The sequence below is a fragment of the Paramormyrops kingsleyae genome, chromosome 10 (assembly GCF_048594095.1).
Source record: "Paramormyrops kingsleyae isolate MSU_618 chromosome 10, PKINGS_0.4, whole genome shotgun sequence".
Lineage (NCBI taxonomy): Eukaryota > Metazoa > Chordata > Actinopteri > Osteoglossiformes > Mormyridae > Paramormyrops > Paramormyrops kingsleyae.
Genome location: NC_132806.1, coordinates 4966710 through 4985002, shown reverse-complemented (window position 1 = coordinate 4985002; position 18293 = coordinate 4966710). Strand labels below are relative to the sequence as shown.

General features: G+C 39.9%; 1 protein-coding gene and 1 long non-coding RNA gene across 2 annotated transcripts in view; both read right to left on the bottom strand.

The window, feature by feature from the left end:
• LOC111845646 (uncharacterized) overlaps window positions 1-14415 on the bottom strand; it is a 32141-nt gene extending 17726 nt beyond the window's left edge. The window contains exon 1 of the mRNA XM_072717182.1: window positions 14348-14415. Within this exon, the coding sequence (XP_072573283.1) occupies window positions 14348-14360 (13 nt within the window). The 5' untranslated portion in view covers window positions 14361-14415. The remainder of the gene's footprint in view (window positions 1-14347) is intronic.
• A 1904-nt stretch (window positions 14416-16319) lies between these two features.
• LOC140593188 (uncharacterized) lies at window positions 16320-17267 on the bottom strand. The gene is made up of 3 exons (XR_011993453.1): window positions 17138-17267; window positions 16621-16713; window positions 16320-16421 (listed from the first exon to the last, which is right to left on the bottom strand). It is a non-coding gene; the product is annotated as an uncharacterized lncRNA (long non-coding RNA).
• Window positions 17268-18293: the final 1026 nt, after the last annotated feature.

Sequence of the window (18293 nt, the reverse complement as noted above, 5' to 3'; positions counted from 1 at the left end):
ACGAGCATCACATGGTCCGGGAGCACGGCCAACAGAAAAGCAAGCACTACACCGACTACAGACGTAATGCAAGCACCACAACCTTAAAACCTGGAGACAAAGTTACAGTCTTAAAGCCTTTTTGAGTAAGGAAGGGGAAGTCCCAGTTCACTGATCCACTGCTGGTACAAAAACAGATTGGGCCAAGCACTTTCATGTTGATCGATGGGAAACGGTGGAATGCAGCTCGTCTGTCACCCTGTCCAAGGAATATAGTGGTGCCCATTATTGAAACTCCTGAAATGGTACCCAGTTCACTGAGGATGAGTACAAGGGAGAGAAACCCACCAGTGAGGACTAAAGATTATGTAATGGATGCACAATAGGTTACTATTCTGTGGTACTAAAGGGTTCAGTTCATTTGAAGATAAATGTTAGTGATGTTTATACTTGTTACCTCAATAGGTGAATGGTAAGCAATAGGGTTAATGCGTTCATAATGAAATGAAATATGTTCAAGGTTCAAGGCTATATTACAGTATATATCTTATGTTAGTGTAAAGCTTCTTTTAGGTAGAAGGGGAATGTTATGTCTGGAGTGTCCTCTAGAGGTCCCGATGGTCTAGGCTAAGAGAGATAAAAGACCAGGAAAGGAGAGGAGGAGGTGGGATTAAAAATAATAAAGAAGAGAGTATGTGACTGAACTGTATGTGTTCGAGTCTGATGATTTCTAAACATTACACTTGGCACCTCGCTGTCCAAATTAAAAAATATGTTTACATAATTAGGCATCCCCTTATCGGAGGAGCTCACTTCCCTGGAATTTTTGGGTATCGTGTTAGACAGCAATGAGATGAAAGCTTATCTGCCAATGGACAAATTGAATCGCATACGCGAAATCTGCCACTCGTTCATGCACTCATCCTCGGTTTCCAAATGCGAATTGCTTTCCCTTTTAGGGCACTTAAACATCACCATGCGTATCATCCCGCAGGGTCGATCATTTATATCGCGTAAACTCGATCTGTCTAAATCGGTTTCCGGGTTGCATGACATGACTGCATGACTTTAGATGACGGCTGTTTTTCAGACCTTAAATTCTGGATTGCGTTTCGCAATCATTGGCATGGCATTTAGTTTTTTTTTTACAATAAATTTACCAATATGTCCCAATCATTATGCTTCTATGCGGACGCCGGTTTTGGTGGATATTATCGAGGCTCTTGGTTCGTGCCGCGTTGGCCTGCAGATTTTGTGGCTTTAGATCCCCTGCCAGCGTCCTCGGCCATCCATGAACTTTATCCTATTGTAGTCGCTTGTGCTATATGGGGAAAACAATGGTCTCGTAGAAGGATATAAGTCTTATGTGATAATGAAGGTGTTGTTTCCATAATTAATAAGGGTTGCTTCAAAGTCATCTCCTTTATGCCCCTTGTACAGCGTCTTACTTGGCTCTCTCTCATAACTTTATTCTTACGGCCGAATACATTCCAGGTTTTAAGAATCAAATAGCCTCCATGCACTGACTGACTCCCTGTCGCGTTTCCGTTTTCAGGAATTCCGCCGGTTGTGCCCAGGCACCAACACTCTTCCAGATCAATGCCCTGCTCATTCGGACCTCATACTAATTTAAACCCAGAATTCATGCACCTACTTAAGTCCACCACTAAGTACATTAGATTAGGTCTCTCTGCTTCTACCCTAAAATCTTATGACTCCGCCTGGAGAGCTTTCAATTCTTTCTGCCACACCTATGACTTACCCGTACTCCCTCTTTCCTCATCTGTTATTTGCACTCTTCTTACTTACTCTATTGAGCACAAATGCCTTAGTCCGGTGTCAATTCACGGTTTGGTGGCAGGTATTCAATTCCACGCCAGATGTACTAACCCTTCCTTACCCAGTCCGTTTTCTAATCCTTCTGTTAGACTCTTACTCAGAGGCTTTAAGAAATCTTCTCCCACTTCTGTTGATAAAAGACTTTCCATTACTTTGGGTATTTTAAAATCAATGATCACTGTTCTCCGTTGTGGATGTTTTTCTCTCTTCACTGACACTCTGCTAGAAGCTGCTTTTCTTCTTGCTTTTTACGGTCTTATTCGGCCCGGGGAATTCACCGTCAATTCATACATCATACGAGATTCATACGTCAAATCTCTCCCTAATCGGACCCTTTGCTTCTCCGATATTTCTTTTTCAGCCTCATTGTTTTCTATCTTTTTAAGCAGTACCAAATCAAATTCAGCTGGTGCTGGGTCTACTCTCTACATTGCACGCAACAATACTTTGTATTGTCCCTTTGGCTCCATGATGAAATATTTTAGTCTAAGGCCTCGTTTAACTCCCTCAGACTCACTCTTCCTAACTCCTAATGGCACACTCATGTCTTACCCCTGGTTCATCTCTCATCTAAAGACTCTCTTATTTATTTGTGGGATCCCTCACACTCATTATTCTGGGCACTCCTTTCAGATTGGAGCGGCATCTGCTGCATCTCATCTAATCGATATTGAAACTCCTTTGCCTCATACATCTGCACAGATACCTCCAAGATCCTGGAGGCACAGCGAGTCATCGCTTCATCTGACGTAAGTATCTTTCAGATAGCCATTGGTGGTGGTTTAAGCAATCGTCTTTTAAGAATGTTGTGGCATTAATTATCATCTACTGTATAACGCCATCGAACACCGGTGTCTCCTCGACGCTCGCCCCGGCATTAATAGCGGTTCCTTACCGCTGGCAAAGCGCTAAGCATATCCATTACACTTCATTGTATCAACAACTACCTCCCCTATAGAAGCGCCTGGCGTCTCCATAATGCCCCTGCATTAATATGGTTCCATACCGCTGGCAAAGCGCTAAGCGTCTCCATAACGCTTTGTTGTATCATCAACTACCTACCCCTATAGAAGCACTTGGTGTCTCCATAACGCTCCTGCAGTAACATAGCGGCTCCATACCATTGGCAAAGCGCTTGGCGTCTCCATAATGCCTTCTTGTTACACTAATAGCTCCATACCACTCTCGAAATCATTCAGCATCCCCATACGGTCTTACATGAAATCAGTGGCTCTGTACTGCTATCAAGACGCATAATTTTATGATATAGTCCTTCAGCAGCTGTAAAATTTCCACACATTCAATTAGTCAAGATGTCACTATCCAAACATTGTTTTCTGTTAACTCCCAACAGGTCTAGAGCCTCACCTGATAACCCAAATGCTACAGTTTTCTTAATCCTCACTCTCTTCATTCGATTAACTTTTGGGGTTGGCTACTTCGCCTCCTGCCTGGTCGCCCAGACAGATTTGTGCCTATATTCTTACTAGGAAAAACTCCAATTTCAGATATCTACAATCCAATTGTTACTAATCATAATTTTAATTTCAGTTATCCAAAAGGATACCACCATTTTAGATATTCATAATGCAATTTTGAATATCCAAAATACATTGTGACTAGTAAAAATGTCTTTACGGATATCCAGAATTCATATTATGACTAGTAAAAATGTGTAGTGGAAAATTACCACCAAGCATGATGTCCGATGGTTACTAAGGAAGTTAGGCTGCAAAATAAGGTTGCTATGCTTGAAGAAACAGATGCAAGAGACTGGGCAGGGGGTTTTACACCTTACCCATGTTAAGCTAGACAAGAGATGAATTTTTATTCTATATATGGTAAATATAAGATGCTTGTGCTAGACGAAAAGCTTGTCCTGAGCATAGAATATGCAAAAGCAGACATGGGTCTTCCGGTTGTGGTTGCAGAGAAGGGTAATTTGTCTGTCAATATAAAATGAAAGCAGCTGCGTCTGCTATTTGGAGAACTTCTCAGAACTGTCTGTGGAGAGTCTCCCCGACCTCGCATAGAAAGATATCTCAATAAATGAAACCAAGCTAAACCATTGGACTCATCTGTTCCTTCCTACCTCCAAATTTCCATAACAAATGCAATTTCAGATATCTACAATTAGAATTATGACTAGGAACAATGCAATTGCAGATATCTACAAATGTATTGTGGATATCTGTTGAAGAGTAGATAAGACGCCATTTTAACATAAAAACGATCCATTTACTATCCACAATTACACTTTAGATATACAGAATATTATTTCTCCTAGTCAAAATTCAGTCAGAATGGAAATTGCAGATATCCACTTATCCAGATATCAATTACATTCTTAGTAATAGAAAATGTATTTCAAGATATCTTTACTAGTCACAATGTATTTCGGATATTCGAAATTGCATTACGAATATCTGAAATGGTGGTATCCTTTCGGATATCTGAAATTAAAATTATGACTAGTAACAATTGGATTGTAGATATCTGAAATGGGAATTTTTCCTAGTAAGAATTCAATTTCGGATATCCAGAATGTTAATTCTAGATATCTGAAATGTAATTGTGGATATCTGAAATTAAAAGGCCATTAGACATGAATGACAAAAGTGACATAATTTCTCCTAGGAAGAATGACGATATGGATATCTGAAATGACAATTGTGGATAGGAAGAATGTTATTGTGGATATCTGAAATGCTCTTTTTGACTAGGAAGAATTGAATTAGGGATATCTGCAATGCATATCCAGTCTAGCGATTAAATGTTAAAACGGCTTGCATAATGGATAATTGCTTATTGATGTATAATGGACGTAGTGACGCAGTGTTCTGACGTGTACAGTCACAAAACACTTTGGCGGGAAATAGAAAAGAATGGGAGAAAGAGACATGGACAGAACCTCGACTTTTAATCGACTGTTTAATGCTGCTTCTTGTGCAAGACAGGAACTACAAGGCGACTTTTCCGACGTCTTCCAGTGACTCAAAGTAAGTATGCATGATTGCTTTAGCACTATGGATAAGCATGGACAATGCTAAGTGTTCTTCACTGCTCTGTCCTTTTTGTGCGTTACTTGTCTATATAAAGGATTCGAAACTTATAACCATGCAAGTGCATTTCCTGAAGAAAATGCGCATGTGATTGCTGCACCGTAGCACCTATAACTTATTCCATATTATTACTTTCAGATAAATTTGTTAAGATTCTGATTCGGATCTGTCATGGCGACAGGGCATTGTGCAGGAAAAAGAGAAGAGAGGAGAGAAAAAAAAATGGACGATCCACTTGCGGCCGAAAGAACACAAGGTTTAAGGCAGGCAGGCACTCAAATACCAAAAAGCAACTGGGCTAAGGAGACTACTAGGAAAAACACTAAGAATATAATACAGAGGGCTAACAGTAGTAGTGCCTAAGAACACAAAAACAAACTGAATTAAACTGATAAAAAGTAGGATAAACAAAAATAGAAAACAGAAACCCAGTAAACAAAACAAGGGAAGCCAGTCTTGAACCCATGACTAATAGGATAATAACCTCTGTACCACACACTCAACCCACTGAGCTATGCAGCAGTCCAGGGCATATAGGAAAAACACACTAGAGACTTAAGGGGCAACAGGGAGGACAGAATGGCCAGCAACACTTGCTGGCCAAATGGAGCAGAGACATGAAAGGTTGGGGTGGACAAGCGCTGACCCTGACAGATTTGGCAGTACCCAAAAACAGACCACATGGCAGCACACTATGTCTATGAGATACTTAAAAACCTTGACAACCCCCCAGGAGTAATAAAATAAAGCCCTTATTAAGACACACTAGTTAGGCTGGTGCTTCGTTTATTTCAGCAACAATTAATTTTTTCCAATTTGTGTTTGTCAGGAACACTTGGGAGGCGGGCAAACCCTGTTTGGCAGGCAAGACTCTTCCTCCTTCCTAGCCTTCATTTTGATATTCTTCCTTCTACAGCTGATCTGCAGAAGTTTTCCAGTCTTGGATTAGGTAAATATTAGATTGCAATGTAGAATGGAATTCAGCAACTCTTAAAACTGGCCCTATTCATACAATATTGTCAGTATTTCAGTATTTTTCATCTTTACTACCCAATCACGTTTGTTTGTGCTGATCATCATTGCATAACTCTGTGGGTAATGGCATTAAATCAAACCTTGATCCCTATTATCAATGGTTGTCTTGTAATGGGCAGCTAGATAGGCTAAGACATTGTAATATCCAAAGCATACAGTATCTATCAATCATCAAGCTGTTTCCAAAGGAATCAAACAATATATGCACTTAGTAACAAGCCTGAACTCACATTGCCTCTGTTAAGTGGGAATGCGCATGCGTGGCGCGAGGGGGAGAGAAAGAGAGTTGTTGTTTGGAGGGAACTGGTAGGTTTTGTTCAAGTGGAGTGAGTAAAGTTTCTCATATTTCGGTTACAACTCGTTGTCATCATTTATCAATCAACATTGGTAGCAGAGGATGGCTGCAAACAGCTATAAAGTGCCGCCTCCATTTGAAGAAAATAAGTCTTACGAAGGTTGGAAGAACGAAATCCATATCTGGAAGCTAGTTACTGAATTGGACAAGAAGAAACAAGCCTTAGCGGTGGCCTTGTCTCTAACAGGGAGAACGAGAACTGTAGCATTGGAAATATCCGCGGAGGATTTGAACACCGAAAATGGACTGACGACGCTTTTGCAAAAGTTGGATACCGTGTTTTTGAAAGAGGAAAAAGACCGTCAGTATGATGCCTATATGCAGTTCGACAACATAAAAAGAGAAAGTAACGTTACCATGCTGGATTACATCATTGAATTCGAGCGAACCTACAACAAGATGAGTAAGTTAAAAATGGAGCTTCCAGATGCTGTCCTAGCATTTAAACTACTTGATACAGCTGGACTTAATGTTAAAGACAAACAATTAGCGCTTACCGCTTGCTCAGACCTCACGTTCAGTAATATGAAATCAGCCTTGAAGAGAATATTTGGTGATAATTCGCCACCAGAGGGGGGTAGTGCATCAAATGATCCTGACTGCGCGTACTACACACGATATACTGGAAACAGAGATAGATCAGGTTCTAAAAGTCGAATTAATGTGCTACCTGGGTCAAACCCATTAGATAAAGAGGAGATCACGTTGTGCTGTCTGTCAGAGCACTTACCATTGGGCAAAGGATTGCCCTCACAAAAATGAAGAGGCAAAATTAACAGAGGATACTGAAAACCAGTCACAATATGCTGATGAGTGTCACATAACTTTGTTGTCAAAGGAGTCATTATCTGACACAGAAATCTTCATGGTTGAGGCTTTAGGATCAGCTGTCATTGACACTGCCTGCACCAGAACAGTGTGTGGAGAAAAATGGTTTGATCATTATGTCAATAGACTACAACAAAGTGAGTTAGCCAAATTAGGGACCAAAGACAGTTCTAGAGCATTCCGATTTGGTGATGGCAGACTTGTTCATTCTACAAAGAGAGTGACAATTCCAGCTGTGATCGGTCAAACGAAATGCCAAATAGAAACGGAAGTTGTACCAGTAGACATCCCCCTACTTTTGAGCAAACCATCACTGAAAAGAGCAGGTGCAGTCTTAGATATTGAACAGGACCAAGCTACAATGTTCAAGCAGCCAGTGAAACTTGAATTGACTTCTTCAGGCCACTACTGTGTGAACATAAGGGCCAATGATAATTCATCAGAGAATGATATTCAGAAGGAGGACAAAATTCTGACCGTGACTGAAAATATGACGAAACAGGAAAAACAGAAGATTCTGTTGAAATTACACAAACAATTTGGGCATGCCTCTGTAGAAAAGCTGAAAAGATTGCTGGACTGTGCAGGTAATCATGATGATGAATGCATTGGAATTCTCAAAGACATTGTAAGCAAATGTGACACCTGTATACGATATAGCAAACCTAGGTCAAAGCCTGCTGTGGGTTTACCCATGGCTTCAACCTACAATGAAACAGTTGCTGTGGATTTGCATGAGTTGGAACCAGGTGTATGGTATCTCCATGTCATTGACCACTTCACACGGTTCAGTGCAGCGAGTATTGTTACAACCAAGAAACCCAAAGAAATTGTGAAACATCTCATCCATTGCTGGATAAGCGTACATGGACCACCACATAGACTGTTCAGTGACAATGGTGGTGAATTTAACAATGAAGAAATGAGGGATATGGCTGAAAAATTCAACATTGAACTCAAAACCACTGCAGCCTATAGCCCATGGAGCAATGGCCTTTTGGAAAGGCATAACCACACTCTCACTGATATCCTGCTAAAAATAAAAAAGGACAATGGGTGTAGTTGGACAATGGCTCTAGATTGGGCTTTGATGGCAAAGAACTCAATGCACAATGTGCATGGCTACAGCCCATACCAACTGGTGATTGGACAAAATCCTAATATGCCGTCAGTCCTAACTGACAAGCCACCAGCCCTTGAAAACACTACATTAAATACATGGATGGCTCAGCATATTACAACTTTACATGCTGCACGCCGTGCATTCACAGAAGCTGAATGCTCTGAAAGGATCCGGCGAGCCCTTCGTAAACAACTGCGAGTGAACAATGAGCAATACGAGACTGGGGACAAAGTCTACTACAAACGTGCTGATTGCCCACAGTGGAAAGGTCCAGGAGTTGTCATTGGGCAAGATGGTGTGGTAGTCTTCGTCAGGCATGGTGGCACCTATGTTCGTGTGCATCACACCAGGCTGAGAAAGGCTGATGGCCAACAAACAATGTCGGAATTTCAGCGAGAGGCAACTAAAAAACAAATGGTGCTGGACTCTGGGCTCAACCTTGAAGATGGCACTACAGAAAGTGGGGATGAGTCTGATACACATATCGACTTAGCGGATTCAGAAAATAATGCTGTAGCCAGTCTACTTCCACATGAGAATGGGCATATTGCATGTACTGATGCAATCCAAACAGAAGTCGATGCAAAACATGAAGATTTGCGACTGAAAGCTGGACAAATAGTGACATATACAGACAGAGAAAGTGGACAGACACTAACAGGGAAGACTCTAAGTCGTGCAGGAAAGGTCACTGGAAGAAACAAAAACTGGTACAATGTACAGTACAGTGGACCTGAGAAAATTGCCGGTTCTACAGGCTCAGTCAATCTGAGTCAAATGGACAATATTCAAACAGTAACAGCTGAGCATACTGACTTATGTGAGGAAAGCTGTAAAGATGACATTCTGCTGGTCAATGATGATGTCTTTGATCCTGCTAAGCAAGATGAGTTGTATAACTGGAAAAAGAATGACGTCTTTGAGGAAGTGAGAGACGAAGGACAGAAATGCATCTCCACAAGGTGGGTGTGTACACTTAAAGAAACCTCTGATGGAGTCGCACTTAAAGCTAGACTAGTCGCTAGAGGCTTTGAAGAAATGCACATTCAGGAACTGCCAAAAGACTCCCCAACATGTGCCTCAGAGTCTCTAAGAATGATTATGGCTATCATATGTCAAAAGAAATGGCAACTAAATTCTATGGACATTAAAGCAGCATTTCTGCAAGGGAAAGAATTGACCCGAAACATCTATATTCGTCCACCACCAGAGGCTCAGAAGCAAGGAATTCTGTGGAGACTAAAGAAGTGTGTTTACGGACTAGCAGATGCTTCTCTTTATTGGTACAATACAGTAAAAGACACTATGAGTCACTTGGGAGCTGTTGTGTCACAAGTTGATCCAGCAGTCTTCTACTGGTTAGATGACTCCTCTCATGTAATGGGAGTACTAGGCTGCCATGTGGATGATTTTATCTGGGGGGTTCCGAAATGTTCTCCACAACAATCATACCACGGTTAAAAGCAGTTTTCCATGTTGGACGGGAAGAGCACAACACCTTAAGCTACATTGGAATGGAGTTCTACTCCATGAATGACATGATACAGGTACAACAGAGTTCGTACATTAAGAATCTGGAGCCCATTCCAGTGCACCCAGCTAGAGCTGTTGAGTGAGACGCTCCACTAACAGACCAAGAAACTGACATGCTGCGATCAAAGATAGGACAAATACTATAGGTGGCGAGACAAACACGGCCAGATGTAATGTGTGATGTGTCCATCTTGGCATCCAGTACCAAAGATGCTACTGTTCAAACTCTTCTCTCTACAAATAAACTAATCAGGAAGCTCAAATCTGAAGAGGTGACCTTGAAATTCCAGCACTTAGGCAAAGACAACTCATTACAGCTGGTAGTGTTCAGTGATTCGTCAATGGGCAACCTTCCTGATGGGGGCACTCAGGGTGGACATCTAATCATGCTCATGGGAGAGAATGGAAAATTCTCACCCATATGTTGGCAGTCAAAAAGGATAAGAAGGGTTGTGAGAAGCACTTTGGCAGGAGAGACACTGGCCCTTGCAGATGGCATTGACAATGCAATATTTTTGGCCACACTGTACTCAGAACTCACAGTAGGTGACTGCAAGCACAGAGGTTTACCGATTGTATGTATAACTGACAATCACTCACTGCTGGATGCTGTCAGGTCAACCAAACCTGTCACAGAAAAGAGACTACGCCTTGAAATCAGCAATGTTAAGGAGCTCATTCAGTCTGGAATCATCCATCACATCATGTGGTCTGCAACAAAAGATCAGCTTGCTGATTGTTTGACAAAGAAAGGAAAGCCTTCAGTGAAGGTGAATGGCACCTTAAAGAATAAGTAACACAAAACATCAAACCTAATGGACTCGTTGAATATTGATGCAGATATCTTGATTTAAAATTCTGGTTATGAAACTGTTCTATGTACATAAGGAATCCATGTTTATTAAAAAAAGGTGGGAGTTTGTTAAGTGGGAATGCGCATGCGTGGCGCGAGGGGGAGAGAAAGAGAGTTGTTGTTTGGAGGGGACTGGTAGGTTTTGTTCAAGTGGAGTGAGTAAAGTTTCTCATATTTCGGTTACAACTCGTTGTCATCATTTATCAATCAACAGCCTCGGTGGGCGGGGCCACGTGACTAAGCCTCCTTATGATCATCTATTTAACTAGTACTCTGACTAACCACTGTTGCGAGGTATCGTTGCTCTCATGCGCCCTACTAAGCATTCTTCCTCTCTTGTCTTCTGTGCCACGTCATCTGCCCTGCCTGACCTGCCTGCCCGCCTCGTCTTCCTGATCCCTGCCCTGCTTCATCTGTGTTTCCTGGTGTGCCTGTCTTCCTGTCCTGTGCCTCCCTGTAGGATTGATCTCTCCGACTCACGACCCTCTGCCTGCCTTCTCGACCATCGCTTGTTGCCTGCCCCTTTGGACTTGTCTCTTGTTCATGTCCCAATAAACCTCTGGGTCTCCTGCATCTGGGTTCAGCCTGTTCTTCCCGGACATGACACATATTCAGTCAGCCTGTCAGCTATGAGTGAGTGAGTATTTGTTTTTTCTTGTAGGAAATTTGTTACTTATGTGCATATTTTTTCTTTTTTTTAGGCAGACCAGCATATGAGTCTCCAGTGGATGGAGAAAATTATAAAATAGAATTGAATTGGTCACTGCCTGACTTAAATAATTTCATTTGCCAATGTTATCCCCTAATAAGTCTAAATTTGATTGGGTTTGAGTTGGCAAAGACAGGCAAGGGGCGCAAGCTTCAAAAGCTACAGGCTGGCTCTGTGAGAGAGCTTAAAATATCTGTTGGAAAAAGCAGGCTCTATATTGCCCCATGTGGAAGTAATGGAGGTATGGATTAATTTAATTTCAAAGCACTGCCACATTGTAGTCTTACTGATATCTACAGGTGGAACTGTAAAGCCTTCATCTGTATCCACAGATTACATTAACTACTCAGATGGCCCAAGCCTCATTGTTCTCTTCTTCCACCAGTCAGACACAGGTGTCTGATGAAAATGTAGTGCCACATCAGGTAATATATGAAAACATGCACACGATTTAAGAAGCTCTATCTTAATCTGTGTTTCATCTCAATCTCATTTCAAAAATAGCATCTATTTTCATTGATATTTCTCGAGATATTCTAAAATTCATGTGTAGAAAACAGTAAAATATGGCTGGTGGTTTTGAGTTTTTTTTTTTTTTGATGATGACCAAATTGTTGTACTAATAGTAATGGAGCATGTTACAGGTATAATGATACATTACACCAACAAGAGACTTATAGTTTGATGGAATTTGTGTACAAATAGTACATTTTAACTGTTAATTATGCAATAAAACAAGTGTTTAAGCTATATCACAATGATAATGTGTTATTCAGACGGATTATATGAATATTCATAATTATGATATATCTTATTTGACTATTTAGTCCACTCCACTTGTGGTATCAGAGAACTCATTGCTACCTCTCATCTCTCAGACCACCACAGTAGCAGGCCAAAGTCAAGCAGTTTCTTACACCCAGGTAAAGTCAAAATTTCATAAACATATTTTATTTTTAACTTTTAATTGTAATGCTTTAGAAATGCTATAATTAATTTTGTGTATTTCCTTCAGGAATCAGAAACACTACGCTCCCAACAGGATGAAGAATGCTAATGCAGGTCCCTATTAGCAGACCAACAGAAGGTATACTTTCTTCTCGGTCAGGTTTAAAATTTTTATTCTATAATGATTGGCTATATGGCTTATATGTTATTATAATTACAGGAATGCAGGAAACGGGCCTTTGAAAATATTGAGGAACTACGTAGAAAGGTTAGCTTATTGTCATGATCCGCTCCGTCCGCTCCTGTGTGCCACGCCCACCTCGTTACCTCGTGTTCAGCCCTGATTGTGATCACCTGAGTCCTGTTATGTCTAGCTTGTCTTTTGTATTTATTCCTCGTCTGAGTCAGTCTTCCTCAGATCCGTCATTGTATTGTCTTGGTGTTCGTGCCTGTCAGCCATCCCATTACCATTAAACCCTGTTTGTCCGACGTCACTGCTCAGCTTGCATGCTTTCCTGCTCGCCTGCCCCACAGCCTTGACACTTATATGCAAAAGCTGATTTTGTTTAATTTTTTGCACTCTGTTAATAACACTGACAGCTTCGTCTACATGTAAGGCCATTAAAGAACAATGTTAGAGAATGGCTGATCGTGAAGAACTGTCAGATGGGATATCCTTGAAGTTCAAGTATCCTAACGGTTCCATGAGTATTGGCAGATTTGCTGAATCAGAGCCTATCCAGGTAATGTTATTACTAGGGTGCAAACTCATCAGGGGTGAAAATGGTGACAAAGATGCAAACTCCATAGGGGGATCCAAGGGTATGCACCCCTGAATATTTTAAAAAAATATCTGTTATAAATTATGAATTTACCGTGTATTTTCACATGAGGGTATAGGGGAAAACCTCACCTTAGAATAAATATAATCTTATGTAAGGGGGACATCAGTTAAGGACACTGAAAAAAGGTGCTTGTGGCACTCTGACAGTGAGCCAAAAGGGCATGTAAGCCCTCACTATTGTAGCTGATGTGTGGCACCCTGGCCCCTTCCCATGATGCATGCTACGTTTTTCTATATGAGCTCTGTTTAAGTGATGTGTACTTACTTCAAATAAATAGTCTATCAAACCTCCAAATAAAGGTCTATAGAATGTTTAACAATACAGTAATTGTTTGGTCAACTTCTTATTAGAAACAAACATTTTATTTACTCTAGAGATTACTTAGCATTTTTAAATGAAGGTCATTTCAAGTCATAAATGTTCCAACAATACTGTAAAATTAAATAACATTACTGGTGTCTTGAACTAATTTACAGAAGGCCTGAACCGCATTTGATGTTTTTTTTTCCCAGACAATAATTCGTTATTTTGACATAATATCTCCTTATAACGACTTATCTTGTTATTTCGACATAATATATATAACGAGATAGTAAGTCGTTAATTCGACATAATGATAGGTATAAAATATAATACATTTACAGTATAGTCTGCCATGTGCTATCAGCATCAAGCGCATACAGTATATCCATTGACTGTGGTTTTTACTCAAGAAATCGCAATCATAGTGTCAGGGTGCGGGGCAAGCGAGCCGAAAAGCAGGGGAGAGGAGCCAGTAGGTACACTGAAAAAAAATATCCTTGGACTTTACTTAATTTTATTGTGTACATCGGTCCCACATGATCAGAATGTATTTAACTGACACGATCTTCTGCCTTTCCTGAATAAACCATTTCTTGTTTAACCAATGTATTTATTCATGTTAAAAGGTTATTAAAAATTGTGTTAGTTTAACACAATATTAACGAGTTACCATAAATCAATTTTTTATACTCGAAGGTTTTAATCGTGTCTGCTCTACAAAAATAATATTTGTCAACTTTACTTAATTTTAATGTGTACATTGTCACGTCCCGCTCCGTCCGCTCCTAATGTGTGCCACGCCCCCTCATTCTCCACGTGTGGTTTCCTGATTGTGCCCTGCTGTTTCCTGTTTTGTCTGCCTGGTCTGGTGTATTTAGTCCGTGTCTCCGTCTCCGTACCCCAGACTCACCATTGATGTTGCTCATCGTGCTTACCCGGTCTTGTCATCCTAATAAATCCCCGTTTGTTCCTGACGTCCTGGCTCCGATCGCCTGCTTTCCTGCTCGCTTGCCCGCGATCGTGACATACATCGGTCCCACAAAATCATGTGTAAAACCGACATGATCTTCTTCCTTGTCTAAATAAACAATTTCTCGTTTAACTAATGTATTTATTCACTTTAAATGTTTTTAAAATTGTGTTAGTTTAAAACAATGTTTATCAGTAACCTTAATACAATTTTGTTGTAAATTATTTAATAGTGCATAAACTTGATTTCTCAGTTACTTATCTAAAAGGGATAATATAAACCAAAAACCATCATGCCCCTATAGCACCAAAGTTATTTTCCCAAGTCTGTCCTAATTCATTAAATGTATGTTGGTTTCCTTCCCAAGTTTGCAGACAAATGAAGAAACATTGATTTGCACAAAAAAGGCAATGACTCAAAGATCTGTCTCTTTAAATGTATTCTGTAAGTGAACTATATTGAGGCTTCAACACTTGAATAATACATTGTTCTCATTGAACTAAAGTGTATTACAATGCAAACAATGCATCAGTTCTCTTAAGGGATATTTATATTTTAAAGAAGGGTGTCTATCAACTACTTCTGCATAGATGGTATGTTTTATGCACTTATTAAGCAGTATAACTGCAGATATGTATTTTAAACCCTCAAACAGCCATTTAAACACTATAAAAGAGGGGTCTCCAACTCCGGTCCTGGAGAGCTGCTGTCCAATAGGTTTTTTATCATACCTGGCTTCTGATGAGCCACACCTGTTCTCAGGTAAATACCAGGAGCAGGTGTGGCTCATCAGAAGCCAAATGGGACAGAAAACCTACTGGATAGTAACTCTCCAGGACCTGAGTTGGAGACCCCTGCTATAAAACAATATAAAGCCCCTAAAAACAAAAATTCAAAAGTAGGACTGCGTAGTAAAAAACTAGATTTTCCAGTTCAAAATGTATTCTAATTTGGAGAAAGTCTATATTGTTAATACTTACACAGAAGTGCAGTGATATTTAAAAATGCAAATTCTTTGGCGTCAATTTTCCATTTAAACATTGTTTGTGAGAACCTCTTTCAGAGCCAAGCAAATTTGGTATACAAAGTGACTAACTTACATGGAAAGCTAATTGGAAATGGAAGACAATCAAAACTTTGTGATTTAGAACTGCGATGCTTCAGGAAACTAGCCATAATACCCAGCCCTAATTACTATAAACTACACATACAAAAGTGTGAAATGCTGAATGGTATATTTTGAAGACCAAATGCATAACATTACAAGATGATTACAATTTGTAAAACTGTACAGAAAGCAGTCTCTTTAAAGCAGGTTGTCATCAGCATGAACAAAAATACAATTTAAAAAAAGGCAACAAAATTCAACCCTGCATATAAATGTCACTAAAGAAAAAACTACATATGCAAATCTTGCATAAAATGTTGCTAGAGAACTTAAAAAATAAATTAAAAAATCAATAGAAAATGTATTTTTTAACCAGTGGAACCTGCAACAAATAATGTATACTCACTCATCTGTAGTGCTTTTGTTAGATTGATAAAGAGAAAAAAAAGGTCAGATAAGGGTCAGGGAATTCACCATTCACTATGTAAAGCTCCTGACAAAAAATATACGATTATGAAACTCTGATACAGGATGTTAAATAATATAGAAATAGTAGATGACATGGTTATGTATTTATATTGTAGATCTTTTTGTCGCTGGCAGTGTTGCTCCGACTTGTTCATTCTAGAAGCCTGTTTTTCAAAGCAAGTGCTTTGTTGGAAAGTGTGTTTCCATCCAGTTCCATGAAAATGTTCTGGATTACCTCAAAGGTGTAGCGGAGCTCAGCAGGGTAGCTTAGGTTCAGGGCATATATCAGCCCAAACAGCATAGCGACAGCTAATGCTACATTATCAAGATCCTTCAAAACCTTGATCCCCTCAAGGATAATGCCAATATCATCCGTTTCCTCATTTGAAACATGTTCTTTTACAACATAAATTCCAATAGTAGTGTCCTCAATGGCCTCGTCCAAGGCTCCTCCATCCATGCACTGTAGAAGAGACAAAATACATGATTGAGACCTAATATCCAATCCTGGGTGAGTAATGAGCAGTGATTTATTTAACATTGCTTGTATTGAGAAATTCCCACCAGAAAAGTCATGTTCAAAATTCATTACTAGCAAAAACCAAGGAACATTTTAATAAGAAAATGGTGGAAAATTAGAAAAAAAGTCCCCTTGTACATACCACATATTCTCGCACAAGGCTTTCAGGATCTTCACCCATATAAATACAGACCCCTTTAATGATGCACTCTCGTCCAGCATCTACATCATCACACTGAAAGGAAAGAATTTGTTTTTAAGTAGAATCACATAAGAAAGACAGTTAACAACAGTTACACATATACAGTGTTTCCGCTTTTAAGTGTTTGTGTTGTCACTAATTTATTAGCTCAAATCATGTTAAAGCAGAAGCATAACCTTTTGGGTTTGAAGAACTATATTTTGAGAAGCACATCATAATATGTCCAAGCTTAATTTTGCATTTGTGTTTTTGTAGTTGTCAATTTTGTACTTGAAATGTCTAATCTGACTGAAGTGGTTCATTTACATTCACTTCTAAAGGTATTTACAAGCAGTTTTAATGTAAAGATTGAGTTCTATAACCGAAACTAGACTAAACCTGAAACAAAAACATGCTAATAATATCCAATAAAAAGTCAAAATAGAGATTTCTTTTCCCAGTATTCTCAACAACTTACCTTAGCCATTTGTTCAACAACCGTTTTGAGCTGTACACCTAGCTTGCCACCTCTCTTTTGGAAGAGCCTCAACAGCTTGTCAGAATACATGTCAAGCTGGGACAGAAATTTTGACTGAAGTGGGACAGTAGTAATTCGCCTGAATTCTGCATTGACCTGAAAACAAATAAGTACACAATTTCAATTGAAATGTAGGAAACAAGTGAAGTTTGAAATTAATTTAAAAGCATGCAGTTGTAAAACTGTATTTAAAATAAACTTGTCAAAACATGCTAAAAAAACATAAATTGATAGGTATGACATTAATCTGACCTCACTGACTTCAAACAGAGCAGGCCACCTTTCCATGAAATCTCCCACCATTGGTGCATCTCGAACAACTTCGTGTCTTCTATGAGCGAATGTCTTTTCCATCTTGAGTTTCACAACCTCTCGGTTATTCTTCTTCTTGACATCCCAGAGAAGAGCTTTTTGCATGGCCTCCAGACTTTCCACAGTTTCTGTCCATGGGTATGCAGAACAAAAATTCACCTCTGCTCTCTTGGCCTTTTTCACACCAAAGGCTGCACTGCGACTTCCTGCAGGTTTGTTATTTAAAGAGTTAACTGTGACCTCTGGGCAACCCAGCTTTCTCAGGTGTGTGCGGTAGTTTGAGAGTTTATACTTCAAACTAGTTTTCCATCCCCCGTATCCAGTGCAAGACCCCTTCTCAGTTAAACAGGGGTGTTTCTGGATAAGACTCTGAGCTACCTGTTCCATTTCCTTATCTCTCACATAGACTTTATACTGTACAATTTCCTGCACCAAAGAATCAAGGATGGCTGATTTCAACTTGGGGTCTGGAATAAGTGTTGTGCCGTTTTTAATGTAAGCCACATTTGCCTGCTGAAGTTTGATTTCAGCATCAAAGGAGAATTTCGGTACATAAAAAACATTGGGCCAAGAGGATCGAGAGCTTGTAGATTCACTGGATGACAGTACATCTGTATCCACAGTTCCACTTGATAGTGATGAAGAGTCATGCACAGAAGGAGGACTGAGAACTTGGGGTGTTTGGACTGGATTGAAAACAGCAGGTATCTCTTCATGCTGTGTGGAAGTGGGCCTTGACATATCAATGACTTTAAGAGTACCTCTGTCTTCAACTTCTGAAACA